At 64.8% G+C, this 24,798-nt stretch overlaps 1 protein-coding gene across 6 annotated transcripts; it reads right to left on the bottom strand.

Moving 5' to 3' along the window:
- Positions 1 to 465: 465 nt before the first annotated feature.
- On the bottom strand, positions 466 to 24,530 carry CTBP1 (C-terminal binding protein 1). 6 transcript variants are annotated; one of them, XM_072947485.1, is made up of 10 exons: positions 24,286 to 24,528; positions 16,212 to 16,404; positions 14,698 to 14,852; positions 7,562 to 7,706; positions 5,920 to 6,126; positions 3,785 to 3,999; positions 2,907 to 3,037; positions 2,145 to 2,272; positions 1,536 to 1,653; positions 466 to 1,343 (listed from the first exon to the last, which is right to left on the bottom strand). In XM_072947485.1, exons 2-10 carry the CDS (start codon positions 16,216 to 16,218, stop codon positions 1,160 to 1,162), a joined length of 1,290 nt encoding a protein of 429 aa, XP_072803586.1. In that variant the 5' UTR covers positions 16,219 to 16,404; positions 24,286 to 24,528; the 3' UTR covers positions 466 to 1,159. The 6 variants fall into 6 exon arrangements, with proteins under 6 accessions (XP_072803586.1, XP_072803567.1, XP_072803576.1 ...); XM_072947466.1 differs by having other exon boundaries at positions 466 to 1,346; positions 24,286 to 24,527; XM_072947475.1 differs by having other exon boundaries at positions 466 to 1,346; positions 16,212 to 16,400; positions 24,286 to 24,527.
- Positions 24,531 to 24,798: the final 268 nt, after the last annotated feature.

Below are 24,798 nucleotides of genomic sequence, written 5' to 3'. Positions count from 1 at the left end.
CACAGAACCCAAGGGGAGCAGAGCTGGAGGACCTGGCCCAGGACCAGGGCCCTGGTCTGCCGGGAGGCTGCAGGCGAGCACAGCTCCGCAGGTGCGATCCCGGTGCGCCGCCAGCAGGGCTCCGAGAGCCGGGAGGTGGGGGTTTGAAGAGAGCAGGGTCAACCTGCGCTGCGGGGGCAGGTGCCTTAAGCCGTGGGGCCGGAGTCTGCAGCCCGCCCGGCCATCACCCGCAGGGCCCAGGCTTCTGCCTTCCCAGGTGCCGGGCTGGCCAGAGGGGGAGCACTGGGCAGGGGGCGTCCTCACCCAGACCCACACCACCTGCCCCTGCCAGCACGCAGCTTCTGGCCAGGATCCTTGGTCACTGTCCCTGGGTCTCCCCACTCCAGCCTCCCAAGGCCACCAGAGCCAGGACTGAGACCCACCAGAGTCCCCGGGGGACAGAGCCACTAAAACAGACACCGGGCGTGCCAGCTCTTTCTGGGATTTTTATTTCTTTAAAATAATTCATACAAATGGTTACAGTCACAAACATGATTTTAACCAAAATATTGCTAGCTACCACATCAGCAGGACGGCACCCGTGGGCCGGGCGCTGCGCCCTCGCGGCTCGGGGACAGACGCCACGGCCCCGCGCTCTCCTCTCCAGCCGCCTCACGAGGCCGCCTTCGTTTGGAACAAGGGGGTTCATGCCAAAATTAGGAAAAACAGCCTTTGTTTCGTTTTTCTAAATTATTCTAAAAATAAGACAAGCAGGTAGAAAAAACAATGCACTGTGTGGCATGAAAAGAAAGAGGGAAGGAGTCATTGTCCTGAGAAGTTTGCCAACTGCCTGCTCGGGGCGCGCTCCACACACAGAGGGAACCGCTGTGAAGCCGGCTGGACGGAGCCCCCGGTTCCCGCCGGCCGACAGCTAAGCAAACAGATCCTCTGTAACACTCTGGACTGTACACAGACGGAACATTCATGATAGAATTAACTACTAACTTCTGCTTTAACGAGGACGCAAAGGACACAGGGCAGCGGCCCCTCGGGACGGGACAACTACAGTCGATGCGGGGAGGCCGGGCCACCTCGCAGGCCCGGCGCCCGGACAGTCTCAGGAGTGCCGTGGCCGCTGAGGGCGCACACGCCTGTCCGAGGGTGCGGCACTCCGCCCGGGCTACAACTGGTCGCTCGCGTGGTCTCTATCCGCCTCGGGCTTGACGGTTTGGCCGGGAGAAGGCGCGTGGGGAGGGTGGGACACGGGGGGCAGGCCGTGCGACAGGGACATGGCGCTAGGGACGATGCCCTCGACGGCGGCCGGGATGCCGCTGGGGGCCACGCCCACCACGCCCGGAGGGTACCTGCTGGGAGAGGAAGAGCGCCCATGAGGCCGGCAGGACGGGGCCGGGCCAGGCCCTCCCTGGCTGCAGCACTGAGTCTGGGGCCAGGGGGCGGCTCCTGAAGACCGCCGGCCGGGAGAGACCCCGCCCCAGGAAGATGGGCCTGTGCCCAGCCCTGGAGGCTGCCCCCGCGGCCCAACAGCCCCCGCTCACCTGTAGGCGGCCCCATTGAGCTCGGGGTGCACCACAGCAGGGTCCATGCTGGCCCAGTGGGTGGCGGCCGTCAGGTGGTCCTTGTTCACACAGTTCTTCAGGCTGTCGGGGATCCGGCCTGGGACACGCGGCAGATGGAAGGGACAGTGTTTGCTGTAAGCAGCCTCCACCAAGTGGACCCCGGGAGTGTGGGGCCCGGTCAGGGACACGGGCTGCCCCCATGGGAACTCAGGCTGCAGGAGCCTGGAGGCTGTGCCTCCCTCCCCTCCCCCGAGGGCCCCTCCCCTGAAGGTCTGGGCACAGTCACTCTTGTAGCTCGGGGACCCCCAGCCCCGAGCAGCTGTCCTCAGCTCACTGATGGTCCCCAACCCTGTTGGCTTGGCCTGGGATTTCAGAGACCGGCGGACAGGGCCCAGCCTAGAAAGCTTACAAGTATAACTGACTTTTCGAAAGATGAGAAAGAAAGACACATGTGCTGAAACTCCCAGAGGCAACGGTGAGTGGGCGTCACAAACATGGCCGGGGCCTGGGGCTCAGGGGTCTGCTGGGGCCTAGACATCGGCCAGCCCTGGGTGGGTCAGGCCCCACTCCAGGCCCCTGCCAGCCCACCTGTGATGGCTCTGCGGATCTCCCGAGCCGCCTCCTCGCGCATCTCGATGGACGCCTGCTCGCTGTACCAGGCCGCATGCGGGGTGCAGATCAGGTTGGGTGCGTCCTTCAGGGGGCCCTGGCTAAAGCTACAGGGTACACAGCAGGTCAGAGGCCCAGGCTGGGCAGGGGGGCCTTCCCCAGGCCTGGAGTCACACCCCACCCTCTGCCAGACTCGCTGGCCCCCAACAGGCAAGCCTGCCCCGGCTCCTGACAGCAGAGGGGGAGGGGCCTGCACTGGGGAAAGGCTGCTGGGCCCCTCCCTGCAGGGGGCTGAGGGCTCTCAGACCCCAGGCCCACTCAGCACTTCTGTGCTCTCCAGGGCTGCAGACCCAGAAGTGCGTCTCGGCTGTGGGGCCCCTGTGCGTGACCACACGTGGCCAGCTGCCTCGTGCTCCCAGGCAAAGCCTGGCCACTGTGGCCCTGGGCACACCGCAGGATGCCTGAGCCCTTTCCCTCTCCAGGAGGTACAGGGGACTGAGAGCCTCCCTGGCCCAGGCGTTGGCCTCCCAGCCTCTTGAGACCTGGCTGGGCCCTGGGAGGAAGGTCTGTCCGACGTGGGATCTCAGGCTGAGATTCCTTCCGTGTCCTTGGACCCCAGCTGCCCGAGGCCAGGCCTGGAGACCTCTTGTAGGCATCGGGGCCCCACTCCCTCAGCACTGTGAGGCCCTGCAGCCATGAGGCTAGGCCACTTCAGGGACTGCAGGGCACCGCCGGAGGCACCTGAAGGGCTCCGACTCGTGCACATCCAGGGCTGCGCCACGGATCCGCCCCTCCTTCAGGGCCTGAGCCAGCGCCTTCTCGTCCACCAGGCCACCTCGGGCTGTGTTCACCAGGAAGGCCCCTTGTCTCATCTGTGAAGACACAAGACAGAAGTGTAAATTAAGAGGTGGCCTGAAGACCACCCCCAACTGGCTCTGGTTCAGGGTGAGGGGACACCCCTGCTCTGAGGCTAGCGGTTTCTTGTGACCCCAATCTCACCCTAGCTAGGCCGCCCTGCCGGCCATCAGCTCAGGCAGCCCTTCCTGGATCAGTTCTCGCCTGTTCTGGCCTCATATCCAGTTCTCAGGGACAGCATGGCGCTGACCAGTGCCCACGAGGCCCAAAGCCCCCAACTGGGAACAAAGGCGTGGCCTCACCCTCCTTGGGGCCCGGGGGCCCTGGGCAAACAGCAATCAGGGCACGCACACACGAGAATGTGTACACACACATGTGCACATAAACACACATACAAGGGCTCACACACAGCCACACGAAGGTGCACACGTCTGGGCAAACAGACACATGTCCACGTAGATGCGCGCACCTATGTGCACACACATACACATACACACATTCACCCACACCACGTGTGTGCACCATGCATGCACGTGAACACATACAAGCTCGTGTGCACACAGCCACCTGTGAGGCCCGGAGCCCGCGGGCCAGGGGAAGGAAGTCTGGGACCCTGGAGGGACCTGTACGGTAGGTGGTGGCACCACAGGAGCAGCTGTCAGGACCCATCCGCCACCCAGCGTGTGCCTGGCGCCGGCCAGAGAGGGTGGGGCCCTGCCGCCCCCCAAGGCCCAGGCCCCCGCTCTGGGAGGGCGGGCGCAGACCTGCTTGACGGTGAAGTCATTGACGAGGTGGTGGTTGTGCTCGTTCAGGCCGCAGTGCAGGCTCACACAGTCGCTGTGGAAGAGCAGGTCCTGCAGGGTGCTCACGCGCTGCAGCCCCAGCGCCCGCTCTGTGCCGTCCGGCAGGTAGGGGTCGTAGAAGAGCACGCTGAAGCCAAAGGCCTTGGCCCGCAGAGCCACTGCCTGCCCTACGCGGCCTGGGGGCAGAACGGGGCGTCACCATGCGCCCCGGCTTCTCCATCTGCCCAGGGTGACCCCAAGGTGCCAGTTCCCAGAAGCTGAGCGGGGGTGGGGGGGCAGAAGGGGTCAGGACAGGGCTTCAGAAAGGAGAGGGCAGTGGGGTGGGGGCTGTGGTGTTAGGATTCGTCCCTGCAGCCTGGAGGCTGAACCCCCTGACTTCGACCCCCACAAATGCCAGGGGTCAGGGGGTGTTCAGAGCCCATTCCCTGGGATGGTGCTCTGCCCTGGCCACAGCAGGGCAGCTCCTTCAGGGACCCCCTTGCGGATCCCCGCTCCCTTAGAGCCTCAGACTTCAGCGGAGGTGGAAGTGCGCCGGCACAGAGACCCCTGGGAGGGGCGCCAGCCCGCGAGGCCGGGCAGCAGGGGCCTGGGTCCTGCCAGGGCATCCGGCCTCAGGGCTGAGGATCGGGCACCCGCAGTCACCTCGTGCCCCTTCACCTGCGTCAGCGCCCCGTTCCGAGAAGCCAAGAAACCCGAAGCAGGTTTCCACTTTTGTGAAAATAGGTGAAGAGCGTAAATTGCTTTCAGCATGTTTTGCAGCTGCCTTCGGGCCCCTTCCTTTCTGGGACCCGCGGGCAGCCTCTGAACGTGGAGCAGCGCAGTAGTGACCACAACTCTGTAGCAAGCTGCTTCTCCACTTTCCGCCCCTGTGGCCACGGAAGGGATGCTCTGCTCTTGGGCAGCGAGGAACCAGAGCACAGGTTCTGGGGTTCCCAGGGGGCGAGGCGAGGGGTGAGGCGAGGGCCTGAGCCGCGAGCAGGAGCCACGGTCCCAGGGCAGCCAGGCCGGGCACTGGGTGAGAGGCAGACTCTGGGACCACCCAGTCCTCCCGGGTGGTCACCCCTACACTGGGCCCCACTGAGTCTCGTGACCAAAGCCACCCACAAAAGTGACTCAGCCCCAAATCCACTTGGCCAGGCACACCTGCTCTGCTCACTTCTTCAACCGTGTGGGCGGAGGCCCTGGGGTGGGAGGTGCGGTCCTTGCCCTCAGACCTTCCCATGCGCTTGGGGAGTTGGAGCCTAAGTGCTGGGTGCACGGTGCTCACAGGGCTATGGGGCTCTGACCAGTGCGGCGTCCGTGTGCACACGTCCAGCAGGACAGTGACTCGTGTTGGGGAGACACCCCCATGGCCCACAGACATCAGTGACCCCAATTCCCTGCACTAATGCAGGCATGTCTGTCACTGAGATGACCCGAAATGCCTCCGAAATTCCCCCACTGCTACGCGAGGCAGTGCCTTTGCTGTGGACAGCCGACAGGGTGGTCAGTGGGGGAGAACCCTCAGGGAACAGCATGCCGGGGAGTCCCAGGTGGACAGGGTGGCAGTTCTCAGGCAGGCTGGGTTTGGCTGGGCTCCGGAGCAAACAAGAAAGACGCTGGGCAGTGCAGGGTGGCCTCATGTGCAGGAGCTCCCCCATAACCCCCGACAGCCCTGCCCTCCACACTCGCCTCTCCCTCCTAGCACCTCCTACTGCCCCCGGGGTGCCACCTGCCCCAATGTGGCTCCATTCCCAGGATAGCTGCCTGCAGAGTGAGTGACCGGGTGGGTGGAAGACAGCAGACCTCCCCTCAGCCAGGCAAGGCTCAGAGCAGGCCCTCACCTGAAGGCCATGTCCACTCAGCTGTCAGGAGGACAGGTGTGTGAGCATGTGCATGACCCCACGGGCATCTGTTGGACACCTGCGTGTGCGTGAGGCCTGTACCTGGTGTTCCTGGGGCAGGAGGGGCCTGCACAGCCTCGGAGGCAAGAGACGCCTCACCCCTGCTGTGCTGTGGCTGGGGAACTGTCCTGGGGAGGGGATCACCCCAGGTGGGGGGCCGTCCAGCAGCACGGCCAAGCCCCGCCCTCACTGTCCCCAGAGCTCCCAGCGCACCTAGTCCAATGATGCCCAAGGTCTCCCCGCGGATCCTGGCGGCTCCGGAGGCCACTTCCCGGATCTGCTCGACACTCTGGACCCGCGTGCCTTCCCGCAGTGCCTGGTGCAGCCAGGTGGTCCGGCGGTACAGGTTGAGGATGTGGCACATGGTGGAGTCGGCGGTCTCCTCCACGGACGCGGCCGGCACGTTGCAGACAGCAATGCCTGGGGACACAGGACACATATGGGTGGTCACTGGGGCCCGTCCTGTGCTTCACCTGTGACAGGCTGTGGCCCTGGGCCTGGACCACCTGCCACGGGACCTTCCAGGGAGAGGTCACAGCCAGGCCACCACTGCACAGGCACCACCCCTCCTGCCCCCAAGGCCCCGTCCTCCTGGCCCCTCAGCACAAGCAGCTGCATCAGCAGAGCCGCCCAGAGCCTCGGCCTGGCGTGGACCTGGCCCTGCCCCCCACCCACCATCTGCTCGTCCCCCGCACCTGCTGTCTCCCCAGTGAGGCAGCGGCACCTGGCGGCCAGGATGGCACTGTGTTGACCCTTGGGCCACCCCAGTGCCTGGACATTGTCTGACAGGCAGACGGACCTCGCACCACTTTCCCAAAGCACCTCGGCTCACCAGGAGAAGTACGTCCAGGGCGGGTGCAGGGGACACTGGGCGAGATCAGACCTGGACCATCTGTCAGGTTTGGGAACAAAACTGCCACGGGACAGTGGACCAGGTCCTGGGGGGCCTTGACAAGGATGCCCACGTGGCACAGCCCAGACTGGCCCGGAGGAAAGATGAAGCCCGAGCCTGAGAAGTCACAAGGGAGTGAGAACCAGCCCTGGGAACGGGAGGAAACCCCAGACACTGCAGGTGCCTTCCTGGGGGCACTGCCCAGGGACAGGTGGCAGTGTGTGGGTGGGGGGGTCCCAGCTGTGTGCGTTGCCGTGGGCACCAGGGGCTGGCACGGGGGCAGAGTGAACCCTGGGACGGGTGGCGGCAGACAACATGAAACCGTTTTCACCCTGCGGGACTTGAAGATACAGCCTAGAAGCAAGGACAACAGAGGCCGCAGTCTACAACGGGGGGCTGAACCCACGTGTCCTCACTTTACTGCAGAGCCATAACTGGCACAGGAAAAGAAAAGGAGAGACAGGACCAGAGCAGCAGATAAAGTGGGAGGCCAAACCCAACATAGCACAGTCACCCTGGTTCAGGAACCAAGTCTCACATGTGCATGAACGCACGTGGGCGGGACTGCAGGCACCAGCAGGCATGCGCTGCATGCACACGCTCGTGTGTGTCCTGAGCCTCGACACCAACGTCCTTTCCCACCATGTCACGTGGATGGGGACGGAGGAACCCTCGTCTGGGCTGACGCCCTGGCCCCTCGGTCTCCAGCAGCAGAGATGGGTGCATGCTGCCCATGACAAGCTTTCTGAGGATGGCAGCTGCAACCCTGCGACCGCCCCAGGGGAGCTGGCGTGGGCCTCAGGCTGCAGCCGCAGGGATGCTGGCCCCCAGGCCACCTCCAACCTGGCAAGGAGCTGCAGCAGGGCTCTCCCCTCCCCAGGGAAATCAATGGACAAAACAAATGACAAGGTTGCACAGAGGAAACAGCATACAGGTTGCAAAGGGAACGCGGGACTGTCCTACCTAAATCCCCAGCCGACTTGATGTCGATGTTATCAAAACCGCTACCGATTCGGACGATTATCCGAAGGGCCTTGAACTTCTCCAGGTCCTCCCTGGTCAGTGTGATGGTGTGATACATCAGTGCCCCCACGGCCTCGTTCAGCACCTGCAGGGAAGGCAGAGCGCGGTGAGCACAGTGGGGACTGGGCAGTGGGACGCCTGCAGAGCCAGATGCTGGCCTGCTGCTCCCAGACTCCAGCTGCCCAAGAAACCAGCCCGGACGCTGCTTCCCCTCCAAGTCTGGCCCCTGGCTGGGTCAGCCCCCAGTTCCCAAGCAGCCTCCTTCCCTGTGGGCACTGCACTGTGGACCCTCTCAGGGGGAGGCCGCCTGATCCCAGCTTGAAAGGTCTGCAGTGACTGGGGGTGACTGCTCTGACAAGAAACTTGTCGAGGACACCGAGGGTCCCAGCCCATCAACTCAGGAGCCAAGGAGGGGCAGAGAAGACGTGGGTGGGCACCAGACACAATGGATGGAAAATGATGGGAAGCCCAGTAGCATCTGTAACCCCAGCCCCTGCCAATGGGGTGGGAGTCACGGAGGCACCTAGACAAAACACGTGCAGCCCGAGGGCCGGTAATGCTGCCACGATGCCGGGAGCCGCGGGCAGGCGCAGAGCTCCTGGGACGGGAGCACGCTCTGCCCAGCGCGGCCCCCTCCACACACAGGTGGAGGATGGATATGCCGAACCCGCCCCTCAGTGTGCAGAAGGCGTGGCCTCCAGGGCAGCCCCGCGCGTCCCACGCGGAAGGTCACTCCTCCCAGAAGGGCGAGGAGCAGCCACAGCCCCTGGGCGCTACCCATGGCACCACGATCTGGGCAGCTGCCCAACAGCCCCCTCAACCCCAGGCACCTGAAGGGTGTCAAGGTCTGGCGGGGCCCCAGCAGGGTCTACGTGGGTGGACCTTGCGTGCGGAGATCGGCCCGCGAGAGGGGCCTTGCCAGCCGCAGGCCCTAGGAAGGCCTGAGAGCTGCCTCTGTGCCCCTGGACCACCCCAACCCGGGGCTCCGGGCGGCCCTGGAAGCCTATCCCGCGGTGTCCCCGCGTCCAGGCGCAGCTGCTGCAGGTGAAGCCGTGGGCAAGTTGAGCCAACATCTCTCACGAGTTTGGGCGGCACAGCGAGGCCTGCCCGGGACCACGCCCCACGCGGAGCCGCTACCTGCGCATGCGCACGGGCCGACACCGCCCCCTCCCCTGGAGGAGCCCCGGGGTCCCCGAAGGCCTGGAGCTCGGCCAGCGCCAGCCCGGCCCGAGTGGGGCGCACCCTGCTCCTGGGCACCTCCCCCCGCTTGGCTCTTACGCCCACCCCCTACAGACACTTGCTCCTGAGGGCGGAGCTCCTGGCTCTGCGGGGTACAGGGGAGGGGGCGATGGCGCAGGTCCAGGAGGGCGGGGGCCTACACCCCAGAGCAGTGAGCGCAGGGCCACAGCGATCTGAGCCACGACTTGCTCTGGCCACAGCCAGGGCCCCAGATACCCAATTTCTGGGCTCAAGGGCTGGGCCCACCCCATCCGACCTCATGATGTAATCCACGAGGAAGCTGGGGGACGGAGTTTCTTCCTCCCTTATGGGACGTCGTAATCGATGACCTCGCAAATTCAGTGAAATGCACAGGCCTCTGGGAACCCGTGGTGGATGAGTCGGCTGTCCCTGCAGCCTCTGGACTGAGCTGCCTGTGCTGACCAGGGAGGCCAACGACGGGCGTGCTGACCTGGGTCCCTGGGCAAGGGAGGCTGTGGACCGTAAGGGGCCACACGTGAGCTGCATAGACCAGAGCTGACGTGGTGAGTGAGATGGAGGGGTGTGGAGTGTGGGAAGCAGGGCTCAAGACTGCAGCTGCAGTGAGACCAGCCGCCCTGGGCTCAGCCCTGGTAAGGATGGCCACCCAGAGTGCAGCTTCCCTTGGGGCTGGCGTGGAGGACACGGCCTTAGGGGACCACACAGAAAGGACCAAGGCAGAGACAGCAGAACGGCGGGGCATAGGGAGCCTGGGGCCCCCTTCTGCAAGCACCAGGCTGACCAGGACTTTTCCAAGAAAGGCATGGGGCGCCACAGGCCCATGCATCACCTCCTTCCCGGTAGACACCAGGATTCCAGCTGCTGGAGCGGGGGAGCTGCTGAGCAGGTGCGAGAACGACCAGCTGGGTCACTGCCCACGTCCTGAGAACCGCCCGGGAAGGCGTCGAGGCCGCACGGGAAGACCGCGCGTCTTGACGGGACGGGGTGTGGGTGGGGTAAGGGCCAGCGTGTGCTGGCGGAGCAGCAGTGAGAGCCCATGAGAGGCAAAGGAGTTAATGAGCACGTGGGGCGAGGGAACAGGAAGTGGAGACGTCACTGGAGCTAGGGCAGCGCACACGGGGAGGGCCACGGGGGCAGGGGGCCTCAGCTGTGAGAAGGGCCCCCAAGTAGGTGGGCAGGTGAGGGGCTGCATGCAGAGATCTACTGACGTCCACTGAGGGCAGGCACAGCTGTGTGTTAGATGCACAGGTCAGGAGGGGCAGCCCCAGACTCGGGGACAGGCGGATCGGGATGAGGAGGCACCGGACGGGAACCCAGGTCTCCGGCCTGGGCAGCTGGACACGCGTAGGCCGCGGCTGAGATGCGCGTGCAGAGGATGGGCTGGGCAGGCGGGACAGGGAGCTTTCACAGCATGGGCGTGTGTGCGGGGGCAGCCTGTCCGGAGCACTTCAAGGCGGCGCTGTCTCTGGTGCCCTGTGTTACGTCTAACACAGATGGCCATGACTGTCTTGAGTGTCTGTAAAGCTGGGGAGCTGGCGCATTGCAGTAAAAACCCGAGTGCTGGCTTCTTTCCCTGAGGTGGGAAGTAAGCAGGTCACTGCAGGTCCTCTCCAGCTCTGGTCCACAGTGCTCCTCCCCTCGGCTCCGAGCGCACAGCCCTGGGCATTCCCGACTTCAGAATGCTCCCGGTGACACGTGCTATCTGCATCCATCACTTGAACTTGTATCTCTGGGTGTGACCCACTCCCATGCATTTCTTGGTAAATTGTCTTTTTCGTGCCTGGTCCTCTCTCAAACCCCAGGGCAGTAGATGAAGTGTTCCCAGTGGACACCTCCCGGAGACCAGCCCCTGCCCCTGCAGGGCCACCATCCTCTGTCCAGACTCCAGGTCCACAAGCCTTGCTGGTTCGTGTTCTCTCTCGTGGCTGCAAAGTGATTGTGACACCCCGGAAATGGCATCCACCTCCCAGGAGCCACCCCAGCAGCTCCCCAATGTCCTTCCAGCAGCTGCAAAACCAGTGACTGACTGAGTCGGTGTCCTCTGATCCAGAGAGGGTGACGGGGCATGCCTGAGGAGGACTCACAGGACACCACCCCAAAGGAAGGCCAGGAAACGGCATTCTGGAGCTGAGGCTCCCCTCCAGCCATCACAGGACACGCACGGCTGCGCTCAGGAGCTCCAGCGACTTCTCCCGCATCCTTCCGGGAGCTGGGTTCTGTGAAGCAGCCAGGGGCCCAGGGTGACACTTCCTGATGCTCCAGGGTTTCTCAATGACAAATGGCTCAGCGTGGAGGGACAGCAGGCTGGAGACCTCATGCTCCAGACTCTCACGGAACCGCCAAAGTGCCACTCAAACCAGCAGCAGCCCATATGCCTCCCGTTCTCACAGCGACGGCCAGGCTGCACCTGGAGTCCAAGTCCCTGGGACGGGGACAGTGTCGCCTGCTTCTGGCCCGAGCACCCCTCCCCCACCTGCTGGGATGTCTCCTTCCTCGTGATCGAGGAGTCTGAACGTCTCAGCTGTTAATGCTCTGGCCGGACACGGGCTGCAAACACCCACCCCTCACTCCCCTGCTTTCCAGTTTTGTGTTGCCTCAAGACTGTTTCAACTGCCTTGTAACCAGATGGCCCCTTCCCTGTACACGCTGGCTGCCTGCAGACCTGCCTCGTCTGGTTCTGTCCTGACCAGGGAGCACGGCTCCTCTAACATTCGGTGAGGGTGGGTGCCCACGCCAGCCGTGCCCGGGGACCTGAACGCGGGGGCATGAGGGCAACCCCAAGGCTCACAGGCTCACCAGTCCTCTGCCACTCCCAGTATCCTCAGGTCTCCTGGGGCAGGGGCTGTTTTGGGGTTTCCATCCCTCCTGCCGACGGCCACCCCACTACTAGCCACAAAGCCTGCTTCTGCATTTTTTTCTGGATTTTTATTTCATTTCTTACCTGGCCTCCCTCCTGGGACTGGCTCTTTGCTCCGACGAGGCCCCCACTGGCCCCTTCAAGATGCTCTCCCCGTAGGCCTGCAGTCCTGCCCACAGCAGCCCCTGGGGACCGAGCCGGCTCCCGGGGCAGCGCCCCTCCCACCCTGGCCTGGCCTCTCGACAAACCACCCAGGCCTTCCTCTTCCGAGGCTGCCACCCCCTCTGTGGGTGCCTAATTTTCTCCAAGGAGCTGCCTGAGAGGACGGCTGAGGAGCAAGGCCCCCGGCGGGCCAGCACATGAGAAGCCGCAGTCCCGGGCTGCAGACCCTCTTCCTGCGAGCTTCAGTGCGCCCAGTGTGGGCCTGGTCTGAGCTCAGCCCCCACCCCCAGCCTTGGTGAAACCAGAACTCCAAAGGCAGGGCATCTGTGGGCCCCGACGCTCCTCCCAGTTTGTGGTGGGAGAGCTGCAGCCCCTACTCGGCTCCGGAAGATTTCCTCACGCTGTGGTGCTCACACCACTCTCTCTCCTGTGACACTTGGATAACGTCCAACATCCAACCAGCTGTGAGGAGGCAGGAACCCCGACCAAACGCGACAGGGGAACCACGGTGATTCTCCTCCCAGGCCAGGGCCTGCAGACAGGAGGTGCAGGGAGGGCAGCTCTGCACCCGAAGCCCGCCCACCTCCGCCGGCTGGACTGAGTCACGTGGCCACACCCGGCTGCACAGCATGGGGAGGGGCTGCTCCTCCCGGGCGGCTTTTCCATGGGGCCGGGCTGCACCACCCCACCGGGCTTGGCCCCCCGGGGGGTCTGCCCCCTCTCCCTCGTCCTCGTCCCCTCCATCTTTCTTCTGGCCTTCCATGGTCTGTTCTCCAAGCTTCCTGTGAAAACCTCCATTTTCCGCTCACACTGTAACTTCCAGGAGCTACTCCTGCTCTCCTGGGTTCCTCTCCTGCCCAGTGGGCCACCAGACACCTTCACACCTAAGGACACCAACGTGAGGCTTCCAAACTCTCTTCTAACCAAAGCGGAACATTCTGCCCAGCAATGCTTCTCCTGCACATTTACCTGTTCTCTGACAGGCGTGGCCTTGGCTGTGGGGGGTGAGGGGGCCAAGGATGCTGTCCGTCCACTGGCGAGGCAGGGCTGTCCCTGACCCTCCTGAAGGTGTCTGTTAACTTGCTTCTTTGTGTTTTATATTAACTTGTTCCAGTAGTTTGGGTGCATCACAATTTTGGAATAAAACGTTTTGTCTCAGTTTCCAAATTTACTTGCAAAGCTTGTTTTAATATTGCCTATGATTTTTGTAAATTTCTATCCACAAGTTTCTTTCATTCTGTACATTGGTTTTTCAAACAGCTAATTTTAGTTTGAAAGAGTTTAAAACTCAGGAGATGTCGCCAACACGGTAAGAGGGCTCCCGGGCTCACGAGCCCAGACGTATGCATCTGTGCACAGCTCCATGTGACTTCGCCGCTACCCCAGGACACAGAGCAGGACTGCCCGTCTCCACAAAGCAGCACCCGAACCTGGCACCTCCACCTCCACCACTGCCCTCCTGTCCGGGAGGGGACAGCTGACTCCTGGGGCCCCTGCGCCTTCTCCTTGCCCAGTGGGGCTCCCAGGTAGGCCTGTGCCTGAGCTGAAGGCCCTCTGGTCCCCTCTGGTTCCAGCCACGAGGAGCAGAGCGGCTGCGACGTCACACGCGGCTTTCTGTGTGGACGTGTGGTGTGCTTCTCTGGGAGCAGCAGCAGCAGCGTGACTGAGGGCTCTGTGCTGTGCACGGCCGCTGGCCGCCGTTCCCAGAGGGGCTGCCCGGCCCAACCTCAGCCGCCGCCGCACTTTTCTCCTAGGGGGTCGCTGTCCTCTGCCACCTCCGGATGATCGTCAGCCTTTATCTCGGCAGGTTTTGCTTCTGGCCACCCCTCCCCTCACTCTGAGACTGCCCTTGGAGCCCAGCTCCCCATGCAGGCCTGCACCCTGCGGCCCTGTGCCCCTTTCCCGCCCCCTGATTCCCGACTGGCTGCCGAGTCTGCCCAGTGAATCCTCACTCTCAGCTTTGCTCCAGATCATCTCAGAATCCTCCTAGTCCTGTCCGTTGCTTTGAACACTCGCAGGTCCTCGTGCTGCTCTCCAGCTCGGTCTTTGTGCCCCGGTTGTGACAGCAGCCGTCCCAGCAGCTCCCGGGGGTCCCTCCTCGCACCTTTATTTCTGCTGGCTTTCACTCAAAGTCCTCACCTCTGCTACTGCCTGGTCACCTCAGACTGTGTGATGGACACTGTGCTACAAAACCATTTAGAGAGACAATCTGAGGCCCAGCGCAGTGGTCTCTTCCCATCAAGAGAACGCATGCCCATGTTCCACCAGCCACCTGGGGCCGGCGGTGCAGGTCGCCGACTATCCACGCTCAGGGCCTGAGGTGCGCGTCCCGGGCTGGACGGCGGACACGAGGGAGCACTTGGTTCCAGCTCATCCTCCCTCCAGGGCCCCAGCAGAGAGCCAGAGGGAGGTCCAGCAGGCTCCATCCTCGGCTGGCCCGGAAGGCTGCCAGAGCCGCCGCTTTCAGCACAGCCCACACGCCAGGCCGGCTGCTGAGGCCTGTCCATCCCCGCGGAGTCTGGGACTCTCCTGACCCTGCTGGCTCTCCGAAGCTCCTAGGCTGTCTCAGGAGAAACGTGGTTCTCAAGGACTCAGTTGGCTGCGACCACAAACAGAAACCAGGTTAATGGACTTCCCACCACGGGGAACCAGCTGATCTGAGAACATGAACCATGAAAGCTGCCTGGAAGCTGCCACCACGTGGTGCAGGCCCCAGGTGATGGGGACAGGGGACGCCAGCGTCCACCTCCAGTACCGACCCCAGGTTCTGCTTCTGGGAAAAGGCTGCTGTGATGGAGACACGGTCCCCCAGCTGCACCAACAGGCCGCTCCCCATTACCTTCTCGTGGATCTCCTGCGTGGACTGCGCGTCACAGAAGGCCACCGTGGCCACGTCCTTCAGGATGGGCATCTCCACCGTGCAGTCCCGGCCGTCCAGCAGCGCCACCAGGGGCCGGGGGTGCAGGGGCCCGTTCATGATCGGGGGTCGGACGCCTGAAACGACAGGGCCAGACACTCAGCCTCCCGGTGCGGCGCAGCCAGGCAGCCACCCCAAGCACCTGTGATTTCCATGTGTCCAGACACAGGATCTTTCTCAACAGTGAGTTGAAAATCAAGGAGAAAACAAATTACGCTTTGCTTCAGCTCCCAGCCGCCCGGGCAGCCCTGCCACCCGCCTGATGCCAGGAGAGGCAGGCAGATCGGAAGTAATGGGCTTTGGGGACGAGCCCATGGTTTCTCCTCTGCCTGAGGCCACAGCGTGCTGCCCAGAAACCCCACAGGGACCCCCGCCCCATCCAGCGCTGCTCCTGTATACAGGTTTGAGGGACAAGAAACAGTGCAGAGCTAGACAGGGGTTAAAACTCCAGAAAATGGCCAGAACCACTCACGTTCCCAAAAGACAAGGTTGAGGATCATTAAACACTTGTCCTTCCACACGGGAGGCAGTGGCACCTCACGTGGATCCAGGGTGGAGACATGAGGGCCCACAGGAGACACACACTGGCCCTGCCAAAGCTTGGCCACGGACGGCCCACGCAGCCCCGGGCACGCTGCGGCCAGCATGGGGACGGCACCAGGTGTGCAGGACGAGAACGCAGGCACGGTGACTGCATGGCTTCCCAGGGCCCACAGCCACCTGCCAGCAGCCACAGCTCCCGAGGGCACGCCGCTCACACCCCACCCTCAGACGGCGACGGTCTGCAGACCAGAACCCCAGGAGCGGTGTGTCCAGGCCAACCCCTCAACACGCAGTCAGCAGAGAGCAAAGCGCCACAGACGTGCAGAGAACAGCGACTTTCCACGTGAAACTGCTGCCTGGCCTAGCGTGTGACACCCCCCCCCCGCCCAACATCCCTCAGCTTTTATTTTCATAAACATCCAACCACAACCACGGTGCATGAACCAAGCCTCCAGGGTCCACGGCGGCTTCCTGGCCATCACGTGGCTGCGCAGCCTTGTGTGGAACCGCCGGGGAGAGGACGGCGGGGCACGGGCGGGCCCGGCAGTGAGCACGGTGAACTCTCGATGGAGGGCACTGTGCTCGGCGGGGCTGCCCCGGACACCAGGCCTCCCAACCACGTAGCTGGTGCCGGACCAGGTCTTGGGGCCCAGCAGCAACGCTCAGAGCCACGGCGAGTCCGCAGAACCTCTGGCCGCGGCCTGGCCGAGCTCTCACAGCCTTGAGACTCTTCTCGACGGATACGAACTACGTGGCACACGTGAGCCCAACCCCTGGGCTCTTTCCCAGAAACTCAGCCGCGCTCCCTCTGGGAGGGCCCTGTCCTAACCCACCGCACCGGGGGACGGGGCACCGGCCTCGGGCAGCTGCGCGCTCCAGCAGCCCCAACCAACCTGACATCTCTTAATATGGGCTCAGCTTCCACCACCATGAATTCGCCTTTCAACGCGCTCTATCTTCAGAATCCCAGGGCAGAACCGCGTCCTGTCACTGCGTCCTCATCCCACGGCTTTAATCGTCTTGAACCAAAGCTCCTAGGCTCCTGTCCACGGCGGCCACCGAAGCCCGCGCCGGGTCAAAGTCTGACTAAAAATTAAACACAAGAGACACGTTAAACACCACTCAGGGGTGACAGGAATGCACAAGCTCCAGGCGGTCCGTGGAGGCAGAGCTGTCCCTGCGTCCTCGACCCCACGCCTGCAGCTGCCAGGCTGGGACCTACCTGGAATCAGGCCTGGCCAGTGTGCCCAGGACGCCCACCCTGACGCCTCTAGGATGCACACACTGGGAGGCAGGGGCCCTGGGGCGCAGAGAGGAGGGCACAGGGAGTGGGTCTGCAGCCAGTTCTGGAAGCTTCCATCTCGTGTGGCCAACCTTTCCTGGGCCCTTTTGGCAGGGCAGGGGCAGGGAGCCCCGACAAGGCCGCCAGGCAAGAGGCCCTGGGACGCAGACCCCGATGCGGAGGCCACTTTCCCACGTCCCCCACGGAGGCCCCTAGGCGGGGGCTTCCCCAGGGCCCACGCGAGATTCGGGCACAGTCCTCCTGGAAGTGCCGCACGGCCCAGCCCGAGGGGCAGCGCACGCGGGTCCCAGGCCTTTCAGGGGCAGGGGTCCAGGAGGTTTACGGGGCTGGGAGCGAGCACAGACTGACCAGTCCCCGGGAGCACGCCAACCTTTCCTGGGTACCTGGCGAACACTTGGCTGAGACCGCCACACGGGGGCTGAACCTGACACGCCAGGGTAGGCCGTACTGACCGGGACTGGCGATGCCACCATGTGCACCGTGAGGTCAGGCCACGAGGAGGGCAGCTCCATGGACCAGGCACCCTGGCCCCCTACCTACTGCCGACCACAAGGAGACCGCAGCCAGGGACAGGCCTGCAGCCTCCGGAACGTGTGCGGCCCTCCCCTTTGCTGGACCCCAGCCTGCAGCCTTCCCGGGACCCAGTGGACAGAGCCGATGCTCAGAGACCCAGCTACCTCACAAGCCGCACGCAGGTGGGCCACAGGCCCTGCCATCTGATTGTGAGCCTGGGCGGAGTCAGAGGGCCTGCCCCTCCAGGCCACCCCAGCCACGCTCACTCGCAGAACGCCCTGAGCCCGCCTGTCCAGTCTGTCCCGGCGAGACTCCGGCGTCTCTGTTGCTACACCGAGAGCAGATGTACTTTGTAACCCAAGCCTTGGAAGCGCAGGGATGCTGGCTGAATGGGCTCAATGACACAGGGACTACGCTGGCCCGACAGGCCCCAGCCAGGCCAGCTGAGCGCAGCCACACGTAGCCGGGGTCTAAGACGCACTGCTGGCTGTCCGCTGCTTGAGGGCCTCAGCGTCTGCAAACGTCTCCCCTTAATTCCCGCTGGGGGCTCCAACCCCCATCCTGACCGTGTCACTGCCCACTGGGGACACCTGGTCACAAAGGACATGGCGTGTGGCTCCCCGCCAGCCAAGCAGCAGCTCATGGGCTTTTCTCTCCTCAGTGGCCCCCTCCAAAGGGCGCTGGGGCCACGCTGCCGGGGAGAGGGTCCCAGAGAGCAGAGCCGGCAGGAAGCCCTGCGCCAAGCCTGGTCCCCTTCTCACTCCCTCATGGCTGCCTGCGCTGAGGCCCCCCGACTGCCAGCCAGGCCCCCTGGCTGCCCGGGCTGAGTGCCCCTCCCCTCCCTCATCTTCCCAGGGCAGGTGGTCAGGACCTGCTCGGCCCCAGCCCCGTGCCCACCACGCCTGCTCTGCATGCAGCCTCCGCCAGGCCCGAGCCTCAGGACACGCTGGGCTCCTCCTTGTCACGTCTCTCAGAAAACAACGCGGAACGTTTGCACGCTGCAGATGGCGGACCCTCCTGATTTACCTCCTTGGAGAACGTGCTGGATGAGTCGTGAAACAGCAGGTATCACCCCACACCCCGTAAACCAAGACGCGGCCCCCAGAGGCTGCCTAAGGGACCCCGAGTGACTGTCCTCGGGCCCCAGGCCTCCTCCCTCGAGGCCAGCCCCTCTCTCCACCTGGTCATCACAGGAGGCTCAAGGGGACAGTGATGGATGCGGGGTGCCAGGACTGGGGGTCAGGGCTTTCCGGGGCCCAGGCCTCACTCCTGCTGACCCCACCCCAGCTGGGATGGGCAGTGTCGGCTGAAGTGGGGCTCCCACCCGTGGCCCTGACTAGGCAGAGGCAGCAGACAGCACCACGGGACCCCAAAGACCTGCCACCCGCGCCTGACCACCCCACCACCTCTTCATGCTCCCTGCTCCCCAAAATCACCCCCAAACTTATCCCAAGTAGCAGGTGAGCCCCGGCAAGGCTGCAGCGGTCACCTCCGCTGGCCGCAGCCTGCTGCCCTCCCACAGAGGGTCCCAGCCAGCCGTCTCCCTAAATCCTAGAGAAACCAGGCCAGACGCACCGGAAAGCAAGGAGGGTGCCCCAGCCAGCCTTCCCGGTCACTCGAGGCCCCCAGCAGTCAGCAGCGTCCCCAACCCCCTGGGCTGGGGCTCACGCCCCATGAGTGAGGCACAGGACCTGCGTCCTTACAGCTCGGGGAGTGAACCAGACGCCACGGGCACTCCAGGTGTCCCCCGGCTCTGCCAGGTCCCCGGCCAATCTCTCCGTGAGAACGACCTCACAAGGAAGCTCTGCTCTGCTGGTGCTGAGCAGTGGAAAGAGGACGGCTGTGTCCTGCCCCGCAGAGGAGCGGCCAGCACGCATGGGGCTCTGAGGCCAGCCTGGACAGACAGAGAGCCCCAGGCAGGTTTCAGGCCCAACGTGCAGACTGCAGGCAACCTCTGGTGGGCACTGCAGACAGACGGGGGTGAGTCTGGCTCCTCCTCTGTGGCCCCAGCCTCGGTGCCCCGTGGGCAGCACGGCAGCACCTAAGGGGCCGGAAGGGAGCCAAGCCCAGCAGCAGCATGTGGTGCAGGAACCCGACCGTCCACTGGCTCGAAGTAACAGCAAGGCCACAACCGCAAGAGGCTCCAGGCCAGTGCCGCCGACGCTCACGGGTGAAAACGCTCAGCTTTACCCTGTTTCCAGAAATAAGCCAAAGGCCCCACAAGGGCTCTCACTGCTCAGAGTAGCAAGAGGAGAGCCTCCAGACATGGGGTGGCGGGGTGAGCTGAGAGGTGATGAGGGGAGGCCAGGGGGCCGGCAGCACGGGCCCAGGGAGGGGAGCGGGTCAGCAGTCAGCCCAGGGACCTGAAGGCCCCCTGGCCACCTGTACCTGCAGCACCTTCTACAGCCACTGCTGGCCACACACCCCGACCCTGGCACCAAAGGGGGCCTTCTGCCCGGGAAGGGAGGGAAGGGAGGGAAGGACGGCTGGGGCAAGCAAGGCCTGGGGCCAGCAAGCGTTAACGGCGGTGGGGGGGGGGGGGCGGTGGCAGGCAGGGCCAACTCCCACACCCCTGGTGAGTGGAGTCCCACCGGCTCCTCATTTTACAGACACGGGGCAGAGGGAAGGGATCCAGCCCCCAGAGCGCCCCAACTCCTGCCCAGCTCCGCCCACAGGCTGCCCACGGCCACCACCCCTCCCCCACCTCTGCCACCACACGTGTGCTTGAGACCTGTCTTCAGCCACGGCTCCCTAGGTGTGGTACCCTCCCAGGGACCAGAGCACAACTGGCACACTCTGGGCTCACCTGAGTTGCTGGGCTCCCCCCTCCATCACAGCGTGTCCCTGCTCCCTGGTTCTGGTGCCTGCAGGAAGCCTGGGGTCCTGACAACCCTGCCCCAGGCCAGACAGCGCCCCAGCTCCAGGCCCCCCTGCCTCCTGCAGCGCTGGTGAGCATCTCAAACTCAGCGCCCCCAGGACTTGCCCCAAAACAGTCCCCGCTTCCTCTCCAGCCCCAGTACCCCGCCTACCCCCCAAACTCAGGGTCAGGGTCTCTCACCCTACGTCCCATCCAACGGCCAGTCTCCCTGGTCCCCTGTGCTCCCCTCACTCCACCTCGCACCCGGCCCAAACACGGCGGCCCCCGGTACTGCAGCCAGAGCCCGCCCCACACCGCACACCCCTAGGCATGGCTGCTGCCTCACCACCCTTCCCAGTGACGCTGGCCCCTCCCTGACCCACGTCTTGACCCCGTCACACCCTCCTGAGAGCCACCTCCCGAGACAGGGGCCCCTGCATGCCCGAACCCTGGCCCCGTCTCAGAGCGTCCCTCTGCAGCCTGCCCCCTGCAAAGCCCCTGGCACTGGGCAAGGCCGGCCCACAGGCCAGGCGCCGAGGCCAGTAAACCTGCATGGGATGATGCGCTGGCCTACTGATTCACCAGAATCCGAAAGGCGCCCCAACGCGTGCTGCACATAAAGGGTACAAACCGGTGGACGTGGCACCAAGACCCTTCCCCACACGAGCCCACCTTTTACCTCTTTTGCTCAGCTCATGCCCACATGTGTGCATGGGCCCCGCGGGCTTTACAACCTGGAGAGTCCTCATGGAAAGAACGTGGTTCATCAAGAAGCACCCCATGACTTAGGGAACATGACCTTCCTGCTTCTAGGAGTGATGTCTCACGGCCGCTCCAAGGAGACCCCTGTGGCGAGCCCCCTCCAAGGCCTGACCTCACAGCTGGATGCGGAAGTCGGAGGGTTGGAAAGACCTGGAGTCAACGGCCAGCCCACTGGAGAGACAGCCTCAGAGACAGACGCACGGCCTGACCAATGTGCCAAGGGCACTGGGCCTGCCTCCTACAGGACGGGGTCCACAGCTGGGAGGGTCCACAAAGGCTCCCCTTAGGGCCGGGGTGCCAACCCCACCAGCAGGCTTGTCGGGATTTCTTCCGAGCCATTCCAGGCTCTAGAGCCCCTGGCCAGTCTGTGGCCGGGCTCAGGGCTGATGGGGCCAGGAGGGACCACCTCCCAGAGGCAGCACAGGCGGTAACAACTCAGAAGCGCTGAGCCTCCCCACTCCCGCATGACAGGCACTCAAGACCCCTGCATGGTAGGCCGCCAGGGCAGACCTGGGAGGGCCCCGTACAAGCACACGGCCCGCAGCTGAGCTTCTGGAGGAAAGGTCCAGGCTGTGACCTGCCGTCTAGGGGTGGAGGGAAGCACAGCTCTGATCACCCTCCCACCCGAACGGATCAAGGTGCAGGGCTGGATGGGGCCACCCAGGGCTTTGAGCAGGCCTCCCGCAGAGCAAGGCCAGGACACAGCCTGGCACGGGCCTCCAACAGGACCAGCTGGGGAAACTTACTGCAGGATTAAAAAAACCTCAGACAGCCACCTCTGCCCAGGACCTCCACACCAGGGAGGCAAAGCCATGTGCAGGCACGGGGGGGGGGGGGGGGCTCTAGCAACACACGGCCTGCCCCCCGCCCCTCACTTGACTGGCAATACCCCAGGGCGCTGACACAGGACGCTTGGGGGCACGTGAAACGTCATCGCAAAGAAAAGCCCCAGCGCAGGCCTAAGGCCTGCTTGCAGCCAGCTGCCCAAAGGCCACCCATGGCCGAACCCAAGGGCCCTGCTCCCACAAAGAGGAGTTCAGCTGGGGCTGAGGCCCTCTGGGAAGCATTTAACACCTACTGTGGAACAGCTCGCTAGAGAGTCACACCTTCACACGGACGTGCACAGGGTTGGGTCCAGCCTCACCAGGCATGAGGCTGAGCTGCCAGCAGGATGGAACCCTTGACAGGGCAGGAGGGACCAGCCCCAGCCCCCAACCCCCAGACCCCCTCCCAGGTGTCCTCAGGCTGAAGAGGCCACAAGGGGAACCCAGAACACAGCCAGGACAAAGGAAGGTCAAGTGGTCCAGACAGCAGCCCAGCCACCAGCCACTCCTTGGAATGAGAGGGGAGGGCCGGCAGGCAGGGCAGGAGGACTTGCCCATGGGCCTGACGCAGCTCCAGCCTCCCAAGACCGCGTAGAGATGCCCCAACCAAAGCACGCACCCAAAGGCGGCACAGAACCTGACAGAAGAGCTGGGGGAACTGACAGGCTGACCGACGGCCCCACAGGAAGCGCAGCCCCAGAGCAGCACCAGCACCTCTCCACGATGAGGCTCAGCAGGACCCACACTGTCAGCCTCCGCAATGCCCCAGACGTCTAGGGTCGAAAGGGGCCCCCCAGACCACACACATGGCCAGGCTGACATCCGGGGCAGCCAGGACAATGACTGAGAGCACACACAGCTGTGGGGGGCGGGTATAGGCCCCCGGCCCTGCGCTGCTGCGCTGCGCTGCCCCACCCACTCCCATCCCTGTCCCTGGTCCTGGCCCTGAGCCTGTCCCCCTCCCCATCCCTATCCCTGCCACACACTCCCTCATGCGGTTCCACCTCTTCCCACATCACCATCTCCACTTTGCAGACACACAGAGAGAAGTCACATAAGGGGCCCAGGACCGGGCGCTGGTCAGGGCTTAGTCTGTGTTCCCCTAGGGACAGGTCTGTGCTTCTGTCTGCTGTGGTCACTCCTCCAGAGGCTCAGAGATGCTGCCCTATGCAAAAGTGGACGTGCTGCACTGACACACAGGGCAGGTCTGCACCGCCTCCAGGCACACCAACGTCCACACTGCCGGGGTCAGCTTTCTACCAAGTGTTGGCTTGTGTCTGCTTTTATACAAATGCAGTTCCCACTCTTGCAAAGGAGAGGGGGGGTCCTGGCGAAGGGAAAGACGGGGCCACGTGGTGTAAGAACACCTGCAGTCCTCGCGGGCGCCACCATTCTCAGCCCATCTCTCCAGCCGCGCCGGAAGCTGGAGCTGATTAAGGGGCTCACCTGCCTGAGGACTCGATTCTGAGCACCCGGAAGAAAACCCATCCCAGCCCTATTCTCCAAAGCAGGCGGTTCTCCCTCCCCACAACCAGAGGACAAAGCTGCCCTGGCCAATCACAGCGAACAGCATCACCAGGAAGGGGCTGCCCGGCCCAAGCTCCCAGCTCAAGTCGCTACCAGCTTTTTAAAAAGGTCGTCCTCCCGGCAAGCCCGGGGTGGGGGGGTGCCCTCCCTCCCCTCCGGCACCAGCCAGAGAAAGCGCCGCCCAAACCCACAGTCCAGGTGCGGCGGCAGCCCCTCCCTCCACAGGCCTGGGGAGCCCGCGGCCCCGTCTGCAGGCTCCAGGGGCAGGGCCATGGGGGAGGAAGCTGAGGGTGCCTCCCCGCCCGCGCCCCGAAGCGGCCCCAGCCTGGTGGCCGGAAGCCGCGAGGAACTCGGGCCTGGGAAAGGTGGCAGGAGAGGCGGGCATGACAAGTGGGCACAGCGGCCCGCAAACCGACACCGCCCCGTGCCCCCGCCCGGCCTGCCACCCGCCCAGGCTCCGGGCCCCCGGCGCTGCCCGGGCACGGAGAGTGCCTGCTTCTGACACCTTTCAAAACACGGCGGAAGCGAGGTGCCCGGGAACAAACGAGCGGGGCACACCTGCTCGGTTACTCAGGTGGAAACACGATGGGATCAGCGAAGGGGGCGGGTGCCCTGCCGCCGCCTCTGCCCGGCGAGCAGGAACGGCTCCCCCCGCCGCTGACGCATCACTTCAGACACTTTGAAAGTGGGTACAGAGCGCAAAGGGCGCACAGCCTGCGGGGACACCCGGCGAAGGGGCGGCGTGCGCCCGTGCTTGGGGCCCGAGACCGCGGCCCCCGCAACGTCCCCCCGGCCCGCGGGCCGGCCCCGAAGGACGCGAGGTCACCGGCGCGCCGGCCTCCTTGCCAGGCCCCGCCAACTGGGGCCGAGCCGCAAGCGGAGGGGCCGGCGGGACATGCACACCGCGCCTGGGGTCCCGGGTGTGGGAGTCCGGGGGTCCCCGAGCCCCTTTGTGTCACCTGCGCGGGCGGGCGGGGCGGCGGCGCAGGCGCACTAGCACGCAGCTGCACGCGCACGCGCACGGCGCTCCTGTGGTCCCGCCCCGGGCCCGACCTTCGGCGCGCGGTCGCCGGCGCGCACGCGCACTCGACACAAAGCCGGCGCCCCCCTCCTCCCGCCCCCGCGGCCCCGCCCCGCCCCGCCCCGCCCCCGCGGCCGGAAATGCGCGCGCGCGGCCTTACCGAGCGGCAGGCCCTTGTTGAGCAAGTGCGAGCTGCCCATTGAAAGGCGCGGGCGGCCGCGGGCCCCGACAAGTCCGGCGCGCTCCGCCGCGAGCCCGGCGCGTGAGGCGGCCTCGACGCCGTCCGCTGCTCCACCCGCTCGCCTGCGCCCGGGCGCCGCCGTGCCGAGCCGCCGCGCCGCGCCAGCAGCCGCTCCACCGGGCGGGGACAGGGCGCGCGCGCGGGCGGGGCTTCCGGCGCGGCGGCCTTCTGTTTCCAGGCGCGGGCTTCGCGCAGGACCACGCGGGCGGCTGCAGGCCGCGCCCGCCCGCCCCGCCCGCCCCGCCAGGCTCCGCCGCCCCCGCAGGCCGCTCCTGCCCCACGCCACAGCGGCCCCTTCCTGCCCGCTCCGGCACGCGCACTTGCTGAGAACCCACAAGGCCCCACCTTCCAGCTCATGCACCTGCCCCGCAGATGCACACGCACCTGCCGGCACAAGGACTTGTACCGCACCTGCCAGGCCCCACCCGCCTG

This window comes from Vicugna pacos, chromosome 2 (genome assembly GCF_048564905.1).
Source record: "Vicugna pacos chromosome 2, VicPac4, whole genome shotgun sequence".
NCBI lineage: Eukaryota > Metazoa > Chordata > Mammalia > Artiodactyla > Camelidae > Vicugna > Vicugna pacos.
Note: the sequence above shows the minus strand (reverse complement) of the source record. Positions and strands in the feature narration are given on the sequence as shown.